Genomic DNA, 18,504 nt, shown 5'->3' with positions numbered 1-18,504 from the left:
TTTTTTTTTTTTTTTTTTTTAAGAGCAGCTTCCAAACACTTCATAAAAAATTACATACACAGAACAATACAGTCTGAGGATATGTGATTAATTTCATGAATTTACAATACACTATGCAGAGGAGAAAATTAAAAAACTATCAGAGCTGCTGCTGAGTGAGAGCTCCCTGTCACTGCTTCTGAGTGAGGGGTGGGGTGTGACTGACTGTGTGAGTTCAGTGAGTGTGGAGGGGGAGAGAGAGAGAAAGAAAGAGAGAGAGAGAGAGAGAGAGAGAGAGGGTCTGTTTAAACTTCTCAATAAAATCCTTAAAAAATGCTTATAAAGCATTAAAGGTTTTGATAACACTTTATAATTAAGTCTCAATTGTTAACAGTAGGGAATGCATTAATTAATATGAACTAACAATGAAAAATATATTTTTTACAGCATGTTAATTCTTCATTGATAGTATGAACTTACAATGAGCTAACAATGAACATAATATTTTTAATATTAGAAAAATAGTCATGCTCAAAAGATAAAACTTTAAAATGTAATAATATATTAACTCATTTTGGAATTAATATTGATCACCATTAAATGGTATATAATTATTGTTGATGTTAACTAACAACAGTTAAATAATGTTGTTTTTTAACATTGGTTAATTCACAAATAACATTAAATATTAACAATATATTTTTTACTTTATTTGTGTTAGTAAAAATTATTCATGTTAGTTAATGGAAAAATAAATCATAAAAAAAATGCTTATAAATCATTAAAACCTTTGGTAACTATAATAATTTCTCATTTGTTAGCATTAGTAAATGCATTAACTAACATCAACTACCAATGAAAAATATATTTTCACAGAATTTAAAGTTTTATATGTTGTTCTGTGTGTGTGTGTTTCACAGAGTTGATGGTTTGGATTAACCCTTTAATTGCCGTATCCCTTAAAACCAAACTGCCAGAGGGTTACTGTGATGCTTGTGCTCGCTGGGCACCGTTTTATCGATGCCACCGGGGTGGCGTATGCTGACGGCTTGGGCCCGTCATCGCTGCTCGCAGCTATATTTAATTGTTTATTCCCTGTTGTCCCAAAAGAAAAGAAAATGATACGCTAAACACTGCCACATTTTAAAACTTTTACTGAAATATACAACAATATTGTGAAAATACCTTAAAATTATAAATACATTGAAATGTTCTACACAGTATACCTTACAATATCATGCATTTTAACTCTCACAAGATACACAAAGCTGATGAACTGCACCTTATACAATAATGCATTCACAAACGTGCAAAAAATTCAAAAACACCATAAAATAATTATTTAATAAATAACAGTAATAATTCATCTGAGGTTACTTCAACCAGTGTTTAGGTTGATGTCACTGAATATTACCATTCTCACAAAAGGTACTCTGAGCTCATGAAACTGCATCTTACACGACAAATGTTTGCCAAAAAACTCATAAGAGGTAAGAGGTTAAAATTCTGACATAACCCTCATGTCGTTCCACATCAATAAGACCGTTGTTTCATCAAAAATATCTTAATTTGTAAAAAATGACAGCGTAGGCTATTTTAATTAGTTTCCACTGAATAAAAAGCAAGTGTTTGTGCTGGTGTCCTGCAGAGCGCTCTCCGCACAAACTTACATATAGATGCATTATTATTATAGCGCAGGTTTAACGTTTAAACATTGTTATATACTTGAACTGTTTTAGTATATCTATAGATGTTATTTTAGGCAAGTGGTGATGATATGAGAAGGCTAAATTGCTATGATCACCTCATGCAGCTGGCCGCTTGGTCCTTACTTTAAAACGAAAACTTATAGGCTATTTAACAAACAAAAATGCTCCAAACGTGTTTCTAAATTAACTTAATAAAAAAACGAAACGAAATATAAAAATTTGCCATTACACACAAAACTGAACTATTTTAATAGCCGAAACAGTATTAGGAGACGGGCTCGGGTCAGGGCCTACGACTCTTTTAATGGTTTTATTTACTTTTAGAAAGACATTTCATCAGCTGATCAATCGGCGTTTTATTCCAGCCAGAAATTAAATATGGCTCTAACCTGAGGGGGAGAATGTAAATGATAGGCTAAAGGGTCAAACTCCATTGTTTTATTAAACCTTTAAAAAAAAAAAAACACACAATATTAAACACATTAGGCCAAGGATAATTCATATAAATACATAACGTTATTTATATATTAAAAAAAAACATTTTCAATCAAAATTTTCAAATCAATCAAATTAACAAAAGAAGAAGTTAAAAGTTAAAAAAAATCAACTAATTAGCTAAAACCTAGATTGTCATCACGGCTCAATGGTCACGTGCAGATTCGCTAATATTTGAATGTAAATAACCATATCTGCGTCTGCTTATGAGTCGCTCAGACGAGATGAGAGGAAATAGCTCGAGTGATCCGGGAAAAACACGCTTCTCGGGCCTTAAAGATGTCCTAACGGGAAAGCTGGCCTTAACTGTGTATCCTGAAGGAAATGAAAATGTGTGGCAAGCCGTAGAAAATGAAGAAAAGGAGGTTGAAACCTACAGATGGGTGATTCACCCCCGGAGTCACATCAGGTAACATTAATAACTAAATAATAACACAGACTCAACTAGTCCTCCTCATGTAAACTAGTACCGTGTCACAACTTCTTAACAAAACTCAATCACTTTCAGATTATTTAGCATATATGCTAATTAGAAGTGTGGTCTTGTTCTTGATAGGCTGTCAAAAAACCGTCTGTTTTTATCTCTAAAGGTTATTAACAGTTAGCATTCATAACATAACGCTAACACTGAACAAATATTGTTGTAATATCATAATAAAATTGCAATTTAAATACATGTTACGTTTGTATTTTTTTAATAATGTAATTCAATTTAAATGTAAATAATGTGAAAATTTCAAATGTTACTCTTGCAATTGAAATTAATACTTCTATATGTTGTAAATAAATGTTTATAAATACTGGTCAAGTGTTACGATTGCTATTAATGATACTTTTATATGTGGTAGGCTTCTAAATGATTACCATATGCATGTACTATGTGCATTATTACAAATAAATACCATGTGGAGCATGCATGTCAGTGTTTTATTAATGCATAAAAATGCTTTTGCTTTTGTCTTACAGGCATTACTATCTCATGTTTATGGTGATCTTAACATTCGTGAACCTTATAACGATTCCTCTAGACATGGCATTTTCTGAACATATGATAGGTAGCTCTCAGGAATACTGGGTGACCTTCAATGTATTCTCAGACGTCATGTTTTGCCTTGATGTTGGCCTTAATTTTCAGATGGGTATATTCAGTGACGACGGTCAGGTACGTGTCCTCATCATCTTTTTTATAGTGTAACATGAGTTATTTAGTGCTTTCCCTTTCTAAAATATTGCTGACTCTTAAAAATGTATAAAACACAAGTCTTGTTTCTGTCTAGGCCATCCTGGATCCAAAATTAATAAGAAATGATTATTTCAAAAGTTGGTTTGCTCCTGATATGGTGGCTGCCTTTCCGGTTGACATTATCATTATTATTGTGGTAAGTTTATTAATAAAGTTAATATCGCTCACTCTGATCAAATTGTAAAGATGCTTTATTTAACAATGAAAGCATGTCTATTTTGTCACAGGAGCACTATTATCACGCTGACACTGATGTACTGATGGCTTCGAAGCTGGTGAGGATACTCATGTTTGCCAGGATTTTCAGTTTGATCCGTTTACTCCGTGTGCCGAAGCTTCTGAGATTCTGCTTCGAATTGGAAAGTGTAAGTTTCAGTTTCACTCACAGTCATGTTCATGCATGGCAATACTGTTTTGTGTTGTTTTTCCTGCCTGCCAGTCGTCGCCTTTGCCCAATGGAGGAAAAAAAAAGACATAATTTGTTATGAAACTTAAAAAAAGAGCTTATTATGACATATTATTATTAGAGCGATGTACAATATAAAGTGCTATAACTAAAATTGACTTGACAACTGAATAAAAATAGGTTAGAATAAAAAAAATAAAACTTTCAGGCTGATTTTATATGAAAAGTTATACAAATGACTTTTTCTGAAAGTCATCTATGATCTGATGATTTAAGCAATCCCTGAAATCAAACCAATGATCTGAAAAACATCAAGTAAATAGCAAAAACTTACAGCAACTACTATATAAGTATCATTTTTTGTAGCAGTTTCTCAAATGTTTCCAATGAACCAACAAGCATCAGGTGGTATTTTTTTTTTACACCCTTACAGTAATGAGACTTTCTGATCTGATGTTGTTTGTGTTATCGGTCATTCTAGGTCTCTGACATCCAGCTTGAAGAAGCCAAGAAGTTTTTCAGGATTTTTTTCATGTTCGTGTTGATAATCCTCATTTGGCACTGGAACACGTGTGTTCAGTACTTCATATCTCTACTGGAGGAGTTTCCCGACGACAGCTGGGTCATGCAAGAGAATATCAAGGTATGTCTCAATTTGTATGGCGTATGTAGGCATTTATTGATGTGACGCTTAACATTTGTTCCTATTTTCTTTTATGTTTTGCAGAATACCACGATCGGGGAAAAATACTCCTATTCTTCCTTCAGAGCTTTCTCTCAACTGGCCTGGATTTCAACTAAATCTATTCAATCACCAACACGTACATCACACATTCTTTCGACATTCAGCAATTTTGAGAAAAGATTGTTTGTTGTTTTTTGGTGCCGAAAAATAACTTTAATTGTGGCATTTGCTACCATTTTTACTATCAAGATTAGGGATTTTTCAAAACCTGTGGCCCAAAGTATTAAACTCTGAAGTGACCAAACTTACAATTTTTCATATGCCAGATAAAAAGAAAATAGCAACAGATGGCCTGGTACTTTAGCATTGTGGCATCAGGTTTTGCATGAGCAAACACCTCTGAATAAGATGCAAAAATGTAGTTTACAATGAGATAAAATGATTTCAGGTATCGCAGAGCGGTGGCTGGCTGTTGTGAGCATGGTGGTTGGATTTATAATGTGTTTTGCTCTTATCGCCTGCTTGATCTCAACAGTCGGGAGCATGTCTGCGACTGGCAATGAATACAAGAGAAAGGTACGCTTAAGTGATTTTTTTTTAAGAGTTTAAAAGTAAAGCTGAAATGCATTCTTCAAATAAATACATGTATTAAAAGCATGACATATATATATATTACAGATCAGCCAGCTGCAATCCTCCAAAATGTTCAAGAAGCTACCCAGGGCTCTGCGCCAACGCACCACTGCCCAGTACAAGTGGCAGTATGACAAGAAGAACATCCTTGATCTGGTGTCAACACGGCTGAGAAAGGTTTTTAATTCATTCATATGAACATAGAAATAAGCAAAGGTCAGTGCAGGTAACATAGACGTACCTCAGTGTCACGCTCACACTGGAGCGTTGGCACAAAATAATCTGTTTTTATATATAACTCATTTCAATAGTGCTATGTTTTCTCTTTCAAAGGATATTATGGCTGATATGTGTCCCAACCTGCTGAGCAAAGGCTCCATGTTCATAAAGCATGACAGAGAATTCACCGAAGCAATCTTGGTGAAGCTGGAGTACGAGTTATTCCAAGCAGAAGACATCATCATTCATCAGGGCGCTAAAGCTGACCACATGTTCTTCATCGAGCATGGACATGTGCTCATGAAGAACCAATTTTTCCAAATGGAGCTGTACGATGGAGTCCAATTTGGAGGTGATGTATGAGAAACCTGCTGTAGCATGATTCAGATGAGAAGTCACATTCCAGTTCTGGTCTTGACCCGTTCCATAGTGACTGTCTGATGTGCCATTCAGGGATGTTTTGTCTGAAAGAGATAACAGAACAATATTAGATTGTTGTGAGGGGAAAAAAATCAAATGATGATGATCAGGAATTCACTCATGATTAGTAAACACTTACAAACAAAACCTTTCTTTTAACCTGACAAATCTAGGCTGCGTCCAAAAAGAGCAAGTAATTATATTGTGAGCATTAAAAAGTGCATTTGATATAGTAGTGTGTGTGTATTAGGGATTACAAATAACACATCTATGCTGTGAAGTGTCCACCGTATGCGTGCAACAGTTTCTCTCTGAAACTTGTCGGTCATTTGGGCAGTTTTATATGTGTATGTTTACAGTATATATATATATATATTGATATTTAGTCATTTAGCAGACACTTTTATCCAAAGCGACGTACAAATGATGACAATAGAAGCAATCAAAACCAACAAAAGAGCAATAATATGCAAGTGCTGTGACAAGTCTATATTTATATTTTAATACTATTATTTATTTATTGTCATTTATTTAGATAGGAACAATACAATAATCCAGTTAAAGAAAAAAATGCACTGCACAGAGATTATAGCAGGTGCTAATTTGCATCTAGAAAGGCTTTTAAAAATAATAAAACTAATGTAACAAACTCTTCATTAAAAACCTCACATTACAAACAGAATACAGAACAAACACATGCACCTTGTTTTATAGACTCTTCCAATCTTAATAATTAACTAGTACAGATCCAAATACAAAATTAAATATGCGTACAAGTCTGGTTTAATTTGAGCCAACGCTTAACCTTCAGACTTTATATCATGTATCACTTTAAATTCACTTGGCAACATATTTCAGAGTTGGCATCCGTTTACAGAGAAAGCTCTTTGCCCTTGTGATGTTCTGCAAAACCCAATCCTACAGTTTCCAACCTCTGTACTCCTAGTGGTCTTTGAAACATCAGTAACAATACCAGCCTCATGCTCAGTGTTTTAAGACGGTGTGTGTTTCTGCAGAGATCAGCTTCTTGTTTGGTGGAAGGCAGCTGGCCACAGTTTCTGCTCTGACCGCCTGCAGCCTTTTCTCCCTGTCATTAAAACATTTTGAGGAGATCGAGGAAGAGTTTCCGCATGTTGTGAAGGAACTGAGGACAGTGGCTCAACAGCTCAAAGATGATCTCGAGGGTAAGACTGACATTATGAGTTGCTTTCATAGGTGATGGAATCTCGCTCTGATTGAAGTCAACATAACATGCCTTTCACAGTTTTACTTCTGTAATGTTACATATTTCCGAGAGAAACAGAACTTTAATAGAGAAAAAATGTAGGCTGTGACTTGAAATAATTACAAAGACTAAGGACTAAGTACATATTGATTGCAAAATAATTTGAAGACTTTTGTTTATTAAAGGTGTTGAGGCGGAACGTGAAGTTGCATCAGCATTGAAGAGTGTGTGCGACGACACTTCAGGAACCTTTGTTTAAGTCAATTAGTCATCTACTGAAAAATATTATTTTCTTGTTTTAAAATTTAAAAAAATACAATTTAAACTAGGTTTATATATTTTTATGTATAGGTTAGATTTTAATTCTGTAACTTTTTATTTGAATAATTATTAATGTACTTGGTGATACATAATACAATAAAGTAAAGTTACTGTGCATGTTCACATTCATTACTTACTTTTTCTGTATTATTAAAATAAGTTATCTGAGCCCTGTTGTATTCAGTCTCTTTATTATTTATTATTGCATGCAGACATCATGATACAGATATTTAAAAAATTATTTACTAATGAACACATGAGTAAATAACCACACCGACCAAATCTGTCAAGCTTCATAAAGGACAAAACAGTACCATAAATGTAGTCCTTATACTGTCTCTACTATTCTCCAAAACATATACAGGTACATCTCAAATTAGAATATCGTGAAAAAGGTCAATATTTTTTGTCACTCATTTCAGAAAGTGAAACCCATATATTATATAGATTCATTACACAGAGTGAAATATTTCAAGCCTTTATTTCTTGAAATTTTGATGATTATGGCTTATAGATAATGAAAACCTAAAATTCAGTGTCTCAGGAAATGTGAATATTACATAAGATCAATAATAAAAAGGATATTTTAAACAGAAATGTCAGGCTTCTGGAAAGTATGTTCATTTCTATGCACTCAATATTTGGGCCTCGTTTTGCATGAATTACTGCATCAGTGCGGCGTGGCATGGAGGCAATCAGTCTGTGGCACTGCTCAGGTGTAATGGAAGCCCAGGTTGCTTTGATAGCGGTCTTCAGGTCATCTGCGTTGTTGGGTCTGGTGTCTCTCATCTTCCTCTTGACAATACCCTATAGATTCAGGTCAGGCGAGTTTGCTGGCCAATCAAGCACAGTAACACCATGGTCATTGAACCAGCTTTTGGTACCTTTGGCAGTGTGGGCAGGTGCCAAGTCCTGCTGGAAAATGAAATCAGCATCTCCATAAAGCTTGTCAGCAGAAGGAAGCATGAAGTGCTCTAAAATTTCCTGGTAGATGGCTGCGTTGACTGTGGACTTCAGAAAACACAGTGGACCAACACCAGCAGATGACATGGCAGCCCAAATCATCACTGACTGTGGAAACTTCACACTGGACTTCAAGCAACATGGATTCTGTGCCTCTACACTCTTCCTCCAGACTCTGGGACCTTGATTTCCAAATGAAATGCAAAATTTACTTTCATCTGAAAAGAGGACTTTGGACCACTGAGCAACAGTCACATGACCCTCTGTGACTTACCCTCTTTGTGGAGGGCGTCAATGTTCATCTTCTGGATCATTGCCAAGTCAGCAGTGTTCTCCATTATTGTGGTTTCAAAGAACAAGAGACACCCTGAATTTATTCTGTAGAGATGGTCATTAATTGAAACTCAAATGTAAATAATATTTTGAGATACTGATTTTTAACTTTCATGAGCTGTAAGCTCTAATCATCAAAATTAAAACAAAGAAACTTTTGAAATGTTTTACTTTACATGTAATGAATCTGAAATATATGAAAGTTTCACTTTTTGAAATAAGTTGAACTTTTTCATGATATTCTAATATTTTGAGATGTACCTGTATAAACAATGTGAATGGAAGTCATAGAGCTAAAATATTATTACACTGTCTGATCCATTTAAAGTGTAAGATTGTTTTAATATAAGGGCTTGAGTGTGAAAACAAAAAGACCAGAATTTATGCAAGCAGTGTAAAATGCTTCTTGTCTAAAAGGCAAGTGAGGGTGTCTTTCTGGAACTGAACTTCACTGATAAGAAAAGTCTTGAAAATGCATCTCATAAAAAAAAACTTGAAATAAACATGCAGAAATATCTTAATTGGAGTAACCTTTTTTCCACTGACAAGGACGCCTGTAGGTTTTTCTGTTTCCGCCAGGGGTTGCAGCTCATACAGATAAATCCCCTTAAGAACCTCATTTTAATCTAAAATGTATAATATTTTCAGTTTATTCATTGCAAAGGACCGAAATCAGCTCAAATAATCTGTAAAATAGTTTGTATGTGCCGTATTCAGCGTCTATGATTCTGACCAGCGTTGAGATAAGTAACAGGAACCACGTGACAACGCAAGATAATTATTAAATTATACTACAAATCGTCAGTAATGATTGTCAGTTTTTAATTTACTTTATTTAACGCATTTATTTACATGTTTCAGTTCTTTAAAGAACTATATAAATACATTATTAATCAAATAAACAGAGGAAGTAGCCATGTTTTTTCTCAGAAGGAGGTGATGGTTGTCTTTCTACAGACGGATAAAGATTGCAAGCGCATTGCTAAACTGAGAACAGAAGCTCTTTGTGAGGAAACTGATGCGTTATGCAATCATGCACCACACAGACGGGGCAATTTGTGAGTCTGTGCTGCAATTTCACATTTCATCAGACATGCCTGCAGATTAGCAGTATTTGAACACAGCTTAAAAAGTGCATATGACAACATCATAATAAATAATAACATTTATTTTTTTTCAAATAGAGTATTTGGCACAAAAGACAGTGTTTGGCAATGATACAGTGTTACAGGCACTACAGTAGAATAAAGCGCTTTGGAAATGATTCTGTAAACCAAACCGAAATGTCCACAGATTACAAACATTCACTCAGAATTTGTTTGCTTTTCATTTTTATGAAATTAAGGGACTGTAAAGAAGAGGAAATGAACGCATCTACTGGCATTTTGCAACCATTTTTGAGAAATATGACCACAATTTACAGTATAGATGTGGATATTTCATCTAAGCCTCATTCCAAATCCCGTGATTAAATGAAATGGCAGGAAATCTACATGAACCAGTGACCAGAAATACAGAAAAACCACAACCAACACCAGCTGGTGAATGTCTACACAAATGTACAATACAAATCAACCACTAACCTACACATGAATATAACAGCTAAATACTTATTTAATTGGTCTCTGACATCTACATGACTACAGATAACATAGTAACACATTTAAAAGTGTTCAAAAGTGGCATAGAAGTGAGTGCTTTTCACCATCAGTCCACTAGAGAGGGACAACAGCACAAATTATTACAGGAACAGCTCACCAAAAGAATTACAATTCTCTCATCATTACGAACCTTCATGCCATTTCAAGTCCATATGATGCTTTTCTTAATATTCATATATATATATATATATATATATATATTGTTTTTTTGGGTTTTTTTAAGTGACAGAGGGTGGGGAATGATGTGTTTAAATATATATATGTGACCCTGGAGCACAAAAGCAGTCTTAAGTCGCTGGCAATAGCCAAAAATACATCGTATTGGTCAAAATTATAGATTTTTCTTTTATGCCAAAAATCATTAGGACATTAGGTAAAGGTTCTATGAAGATATTTAGAAAATTTCCTACTGTAAATATATCAAATATATTTCTGATTAGTAATATGCATTGCTAAGAACTTCATTTGAACAACTTTAAAGGAGATTTTCTCAATATTTAGATTTTTTTTTTTTTTTTTGCACCCTCAGATTCCAGATTTTCAAATAGTTGTATCTCAGACAAATATTGTCCGATCCTAACAAACCATACATCAATGGAAATATTATTTATTCAGCTTTCAGATGATGTATAAATCTCAATTTCAAAAAATTCACCCTTATGACTGGTTTTGTGGTCCAGTGTGTGTGTGTGTGTGTAATATATATATATATATATATATATATATATATATATATATATCTCTCTATCTCAAAACCAGTCATAAGGGTGAATTTTTTTAAAATGAGATTTAAACAATTTGAAAACGGAATATATATATATAAAAATCACACCATTTCAAGTCCATATGATGATTTTCTTAATTTTTGAAAAAGTGATACAGGTTGTGCATTATATAAATATATATATTAAACAGATATTTAAAAAATATATATTTTTTTAACATGCTTTTTTTTCAGATTTTCAGTGATTGAATGTGGGGTTTTCATTTAGAAAATCAACACAAAACTGTGTCAGGATCAGAGAAATGCACTGATGCACGTCTAGTTTTAACAGCAGATGTGCACTAACAGTGAAACACACAGTGAGAGGAGTCGAGCCCTTAAAACACATCGAATCTGATGCATTAAGGCTTCTGAACGCAGGATTTGGTGTAAAGTGCTCTCAAAACGTGAAAACTTGAATCTAGGAGGCTTTAGTCCATCCATTCTGAGAAAAAACCAAGTGAGGCTGTGGCGTCCCCAGCTTTAACGCAGCGCAGGGTCTCTGATCCTCAACATCCGCTCAACTCAACCGTGATGTGTACTAGTGCTAATGAAGAGGATCAGAGAGCCTCGGCTGGAAGGATTCTTACGGCATTAGCAGCCGCACTTGCTCTGCTCGGCGTCACGTGGCTCGGCCAGGCTGCTGGTGCTGTGGCCGTTGGTACGAACCGTCCCGTCGGGGATCCAGGATTTGTCCACACATCTCTCCATGCGCTTCATGATCAGATCCAGCAGAACCTCCACGGCATGACTCACGTTCTCGCCGTTCGCAGCACTCGTCTCAAAGTACGGGACACTGTGAAAAGATGAAAAATAAAATTAATTAGAGCATAAACCACTACTCCAACACTTTTATTGATATATTTCATTTAGTACTCAAAGGTTTCACAGACAGGGTTTAGACTAAGCCAGGATTAGGCCATAGTTCATTTAGGACACTTAAGTAATTTTTATAAACGTGCCTTAGAAAAAAACATTACTGGTGTCCATCCTGAGACAAAACAAAGGCATTCTTATATTTTAAGATCAATTAGTGCAAGTTTCTTTCAGTTGAAACAGCTCAGACTTACAATTTAGGCTGGGACTAATCTTAAGCCTGGTCTGTGAAACCGGGGGAAAGTAAAGTATATTATTAGGCATTATCACGATCTTAGAGGATTTTTTTGAAATGCATTAATGGGATTGTCTTGTCTGTGAAGGATGCATGTGATAAAACACAGCATTGTTTTGCTGCCTAATTTTCAGAACAGCCTTTGCATTGAGAGCGTGTTAATGAGCCCTTAATATTCTGCCTACATAGGCAGCTCACTAGGATTGGGAAATGAATCAGCCTCATAAACAAACTTAAATGCACAAGATTTTATGTTCTTTCCTTATATATCACACAGACAGGAAAAAAGTCATGATCACATGAACACTCAGCATGACAACTGAAAAACACAAGCTCAAGACCATAGCTAGCTGTAAGATGTATTATTACTGCTACTACTATTATTAGATAGATATCCAATCTAAACTGGCAGTTAAAAACAAATAAATTAAATTCTAATAAATTCTTAATTGAATATTTAAAAAAGAAAAATAGTCTTGAATTATGTATAACAACAATTATTATTATTAGATATATTAAATAGATAGATTAAAGTTAAAAATAAAACAATAAAAAAAAAAGTTATACCTCCACTACCACATTGAAAGTTTAGAAAACGTTTAAAATTAAAAAAAATTATAATGTTTTGAAATAAGTCTCATATGCTCACCAATCCAGGATTTATTTGATAAAAATACAGTAAAAATAGAAATATTATTACAATGTAAAATAAGTGTTTTCTATGTGAATATCAGTTAAAATGCAATTTATTTCTGTGACGCAGCGCTGTATTTTCAGCATCATTCCTCCAGTCTTCAGTGTCACATGATCCTTCAGAAATCATTCTAATATACTGCTAATCATCAATTTATTATCAGTGTTTGTACAGAGATACACCTGGATGAGTTTAGATGCGAGTATGTGTCAATAGAATATGAATGACACTCAACAGATGAGTCACAGCAAACTCACTGAACGCTGATGAGAACTAGAACCAAACACAGTCAATATTAGCCTTCCGGTATACCGCCATCTGAACGTGTCACATTTAATGAGAGCTGCCCTCATCTTAAGCAAACACGCTACCGACACGGCCCTCAACACAAACACATCCAGAAACGACTCCAACACACCAGCCAATCACCTCACATGAGACATTACACTACAACTCTTTCACAAACCAGTGTTTCGTGTAAATACACCGATATATTTCACACAGATGCAAATGAGATCCAATGAGAAAGTGTTTTTATTGGGGGGGGGGGGGGGGTCTTGCAAGGGTAAATAAAGAACTGGTGTTTTCAATAAGTTCTGTATAGTATTTTCTTTACTCTTTACTTCAAAATCGATGTCTAAAAGGGTGATATTTGATGTATTTGAGGTCTGAGATGTGTGAATGGTGAAGAGAGCGAGGGCAAATATTTGGCATTTTAGGTCAGCGTTGCCGTCTAATCAGCCAATATTGTCTTAAATAGCCTGCATAGTACTTCATCTTTTACAACTAACTAGTTTTGACTAGTGATGCACCGATCACGATTTTTCATGGCTGATTCTGATACCGATATTTTACAAGCAAACTGGCCGATTTTTTTTTCTTTAAGCAACAAACAAGAATGAATGAAAGTATACATAAAGATGTTTATTTGGTATTTAACAGGCCAGACTGGTTTTTGGATATTGAAAACAATAGCTGTACCTTACCATCTGAAATTAAAGGCAGTAACTGCACAGTAAGTACATTCAATAGAAATATAGATGGTACTGACATTGAGCAAACGGTTCCGATTTATGGCCGGTCAACCAGTGCATCCCTAATTTTGACCCAATGTATTCAATCTTGATTTTTGTAAAATGTTGCAACAAGTAACTACAAATGAGCATGTAAAGCAAATGTCTTTAAAAGAAATTCCGTGTGGAGCATGCCCTCGATCCGCGCAATGTTCTCACCTCTTTTCCCTCCTTACCTGTTTTAATATCAGCATAATCTAATTAGCTAAATCATGTGATGACATCACAACAAACTTGTAATAAGCTGCTCAAACAACGGAGCGCCTCGAATGGATAGTGAGGTATTTCTGTCCTGAAGTGTGTTGATTTTCGAGGCAGACGAGGTCACATTCAGACACAGATACAGACACAGGATGAGTCTGGTTTCTCACCCGTATTTCTCAGCCAGTTCTCGCGCACTCTCCGTTTTCACTGCATACTGGTCCTCCAGGTCTGATTTGTTTCCACACAAGACGACGTCTGGATTCTCGCAGTACGCATGCGTCTGCAGCTGACCTGCACAAGACATCACAGCAATTCACCATTAAATATTATTATTTAAAAAAAAATATTCATGATAATGTAACAACAACAACAAGCAGCTCAGAGTGGTCTATCTATTAATAATACATTTTTTTTGTTGTTGTTAATATTTTTTAGATGGGCAACCACTCCAAACTGCTTGGTAAAAAAAAAATATATAAATAAATAAATAAATAAATAAATAAATAAATATATAGTGTTTATTAATTGAAAAAAAAAAAAAGAAAATGGAATTTTGGAAATGGAAAAAAAGTCATTTATAATTATTATTATTTATTTTTTAGATAGACAACCACTCTAAACTGCTAGTTACACATGAAATGAATAAAAATAATATTAAATATTTCATGTATTATTAGTAGTCGTTGTAGTAGTATTTGGGCAATCACTCCAAGCTATTAGGTAAAAATGTAATTAATAGAAACATGTTTTTTTACGTTTTTTGTAGCAGTAGTAGTAGATTATGCAACCACTAAGCTGCTAGTTAAAAATAAAAATTAATTACAAATAATATTAAATTAAAAATAAGTAAAGATTATTATTAATAGTAGTTGGACAAATACTCTAAGCTACTAGGTAAAGATTAAATTAATAAAAAAAAAAAAAACATATTAAAAAATATTTTCATTTTGCTTTAGTTCTAGTAGTAGTAGATGATAGGTAACCTGCTAGTTAAAAATAAAATGTAATACAAATAATCTAAAATATTATTATTATTATAACACGGGCAATCACTCTAAACTGATAGTTAAAAATAAAATGAATACAAAAATAATTTGTGGGAGTAAAATTTGTGCCAAGAACAAACAAACACAATTTCTGAAGAATAAGAAAGTAGTTGCTCATTAAATGTGGAAACAGAGAAACTCTAATAATGAATAGTAATTGTATTAAAACAAAAGTAGATAAGCAGTGTGCACACTTGGACTTACTCATCCAGTTCCGCACGTTAAGGAAGCTCTGCTCGTTAGTGAGGTCAAAGAGCAACAGGAAGCCCATGGCATCCCTGAAGAACGCTGTAGTCAAACTCCGAAACCTGCATTCAGAGGAGAAAACAGAAAAACCTTCACACGAAACCTCTCAGACTCGTATCAGCATGTTATAAAGCAGTGCTGTCAAATGATTAATTGCATCAAAAATAAAAGTTTGTTTACAAATGTGTGATTACTGTGTATATTTACTGTGCATGTATAAATACCCATACAGTATATATTTTGAAAATAATTACATGTATATATTTACATTCATATAATTTATATAAATATTTTTAATATATAAACATAAAATTTTTCTTAAATCTATACATGCATGTGTGTGTATTTAAACATGCGTTTATTATGTAAACAAAAACTTTTATTCTGGATAGGATTAATTGTGATTAATTGTTTGACAGCGCTATTATAAAGCAGTGCTGGTCTGCGTCTGACCTCTCCTGACCGGCCGTGTCCCACAGCTGGATGTGAATCCTCTGTCCTCTCCCGACCGTCCCATCAGGACCGCTGGATTTGTACACCTTACAGGACAGAAGCAGACATTTCTGAGACTCTATCCACTGCATAAGATTGTAATGAATATCCTGCCATTCTCTGCAGGCAGCGTGAGGTTTGCCCATGCAAAACGTGCCGCCACAATGTTACATTGTTGTGGTGGTTGCCAGGGTGTTGCTATGCGGTTGCTAAGGTGGTTTGGTATGCAGTTCCAGGAAACCTGAATTTACTTTTCACACAGTCAAACACAGCTGCGTAACGCACACTTGATGACTGAGAGCGGGAAACGTCTCATTAGCGCTGCGACTCGATTGTGTGACTCTAAAGCATCAGCGTTTGTTTGATGTCTTAAGTGCTCAAGTGTTTGTTCTTAAGGAGGGATCCCTGCCCTGTAAGGCCATATGATCCTGCATTCATCTTTTCCCTAAAATACACACACACACACACACGCACGCACACACACACACACGCACACACACACACACGCACACACACTTCCGTAACTCTACCTGCCAATGCAGTTTCGTCAAAGCAAATGTTCAGTCAGTTTTAGTTACCATGGGAACTGTTATTAGTATACAGTACTCAGACAAGTAGTACAAAGTACACATATCAAGAAACTGAGTGAAAGTACAGATACCCTGATAAAATATTACTCCAGTAACAGTATAAGCACACATCAAATTTGATGAATTTTACAAATATTACAATTTGAGAATACAAAAGTACTTGATTTTTAATATACTTAAGTATTAAGGAAATAATACTGATCGATAAATCATGTTTATTATTTAATAATTAATTAATAAGAAACAGTGCAGATATTTAATATGTATTGACCTGAAAATATGCAAACATTTTATTAGCACGATGCATATTATACACTATCAAAACTATTTGACTATCTATCGGTCTGAATATCTGTCTGTTTATGTATCTGTATTTCTCTATCCATCTGTCTGTATCCATCTGTTTGAATAGATATCTGAATATCTATCTATCGTTCTATCAGAGGTATTGTAAGGTGTGTATTATGTGCATTATGTCGACGGTCTCTTGCTGAAGTGTGTTCCCAACAAATTAAACAGCCTTAGGCATCCAATAGCATTCAGGAAAAGCATAATTACCCTGTGCGTGTCTGTTTGCTTTCTGCATGTGTTTTTCCTGCATCCAGTATTCATGACTGTGTTCAGACGAATGCGTGTATATCTCCCTGCATCCGAGGCTGCGATCTACACATGAATGACTGCTCTTGACCTCTGGGCAAGTTTCCATGTGCAGTTACAAACTAAGCTAAACAGGAGCATGGGATTTTACAGTCCGGTAAACCCCGAGCGGGACTCCACAACAATAAACCTCCATTACAAATCAAGCAGGAAACATCTGAACCAAGGAGACTGTGAGAACAGCACCCTAGCACAGCACTATAAATACTCCAACACAGTTGGACACTCATTAATAAACGGTTTCAAATGTCAACATATAAAAACCAATGCATGGATTTCTGCTGAATGGAAAATATCAATCAACTTGTCATTTTAGTGCCAGTATTAAAAACACTCACCACTCGTTTTTCTCGGAAGTCTATTCCCACTGTGGTGATGAATTTGGAGTTGAATTTGCCGTCTGTGTACTGATATAGGAAGCTGGTCTTTCCCACCCCAGAGTCCCCCAGCGCCAGGAACTTGATGAGGTAATCATAGTCCCCATCGGACATACTGAGAGCTGAACGAGGACCTGTGATGAACAAACACAAAGCACTGTTATCTTAGTGTCAATGATATACTATTATAGTGTTTTGATTTGATTTTTATCATTTCTGATTTCTATAGAAGCTTGTTTGCACCATTGGGGTGAGGGGTGACTTATTTCATGCAATTCTCTTTTTTCTTGTAATTTCTCGCTATTCCCATTTTTTTTCTCTCTCCCTCTCTGAATTTAGAGTTTATCTCACACAATTCTGTTGTTGTTTTTGGCCGTGGAATATAAAAACTAAAAAAGTAATTCCAACTTTTTATCTCACAGTTCTAACAAAAATAAAGTTTATAAAAAGTCTGAATTGTGAGATACTAACGGAGATAAAAAGTTCCAATTACCTTTTTATTAAATTTTTTTACTCCATGGCATAAAAAACTAATTGTGATAAACTTGGAATTGAGAGGAAAAAACAGAATTGCAAGAAAATTCTCAGAATTGTTGGAATAAATGCTTCAAATAGCTTTTATTTATTTGTCATTTCTTTTTCTTTCTTTCAAAATCCTGTGACGGAAACAAATTTACGTGCTTTTTTTTTTTTATTAAGTTTTAGTTTATTTTAGTCCTTTAACAAACTAAACAAAAATGAGAAATCCTGTCTTGGTAACTTGCTGAAATAAAATAAAAGTTTCAGTTTTTGATATTATATTTTATTTCAGCTAAAGTTTATTTTGTTTCAAGTAATAGTGAATATTTTTATAGTTTAAGTTAATGATAATAACCCTGACACAAACATTTGTGAACTCATACAAACAAAACACTAACAGTAACTCAAGAAATACAAGTCGACATGAAACTTTTCACAAA

General features: G+C 34.5%; 2 protein-coding genes across 4 annotated transcripts in view; one reads left to right on the top strand and one right to left on the bottom strand.

The window, feature by feature from the left end:
• The first annotated feature begins 2,196 nt into the window (after positions 1–2,196).
• Positions 2,197–7,504, top strand: LOC306888571 (potassium/sodium hyperpolarization-activated cyclic nucleotide-gated channel 1-like). Its single transcript, XM_079446989.1, has 11 exons — positions 2,197–2,592; positions 3,150–3,345; positions 3,461–3,562; positions 3,654–3,791; positions 4,314–4,475; positions 4,560–4,653; positions 4,966–5,093; positions 5,196–5,327; positions 5,484–5,721; positions 6,806–6,973; positions 7,200–7,504. Exons 1-11 carry the CDS (start codon positions 2,390–2,392, stop codon positions 7,271–7,273), a joined length of 1,635 nt encoding a protein of 544 aa, XP_079303115.1. The 5' UTR covers positions 2,197–2,389; the 3' UTR covers positions 7,274–7,504.
• Positions 5,118–18,504, bottom strand: part of LOC306888572 (ras-related protein Rab-27A-like) — a 27,014-nt gene continuing 13,627 nt past the window's right edge. Inside the window, exons 2-7 of one of the 3 annotated variants that reach the window (XM_079446992.1) lie at positions 17,507–17,679; positions 15,883–15,968; positions 15,388–15,491; positions 14,305–14,428; positions 11,646–11,851; positions 5,118–5,833 (exon numbers count right to left, since the gene is read on the bottom strand). In XM_079446992.1, coding sequence (XP_079303118.1) covers positions 11,650–11,851; positions 14,305–14,428; positions 15,388–15,491; positions 15,883–15,968; positions 17,507–17,659 — 669 coding nt within the window. In that variant the 5' untranslated portion in view covers positions 17,660–17,679 and the 3' untranslated portion in view covers positions 5,118–5,833; positions 11,646–11,649. Of the gene's footprint in view, positions 5,834–11,072; positions 11,852–14,304; positions 14,429–15,387; positions 15,492–15,882; positions 15,969–17,506; positions 17,680–18,504 lie in introns of those variants that run through there. The other 2 variants (XM_079446991.1, XM_079446990.1) reach the window with 2 other exon arrangements.

The sequence above is a fragment of the Barbus barbus genome (genome assembly GCF_936440315.1).
Source record: "Barbus barbus genome assembly, chromosome: 22".
Taxonomy (NCBI): domain Eukaryota; kingdom Metazoa; phylum Chordata; class Actinopteri; order Cypriniformes; family Cyprinidae; genus Barbus; species Barbus barbus.
Note: the sequence above shows the minus strand (reverse complement) of the source record. Positions and strands in the feature narration are given on the sequence as shown.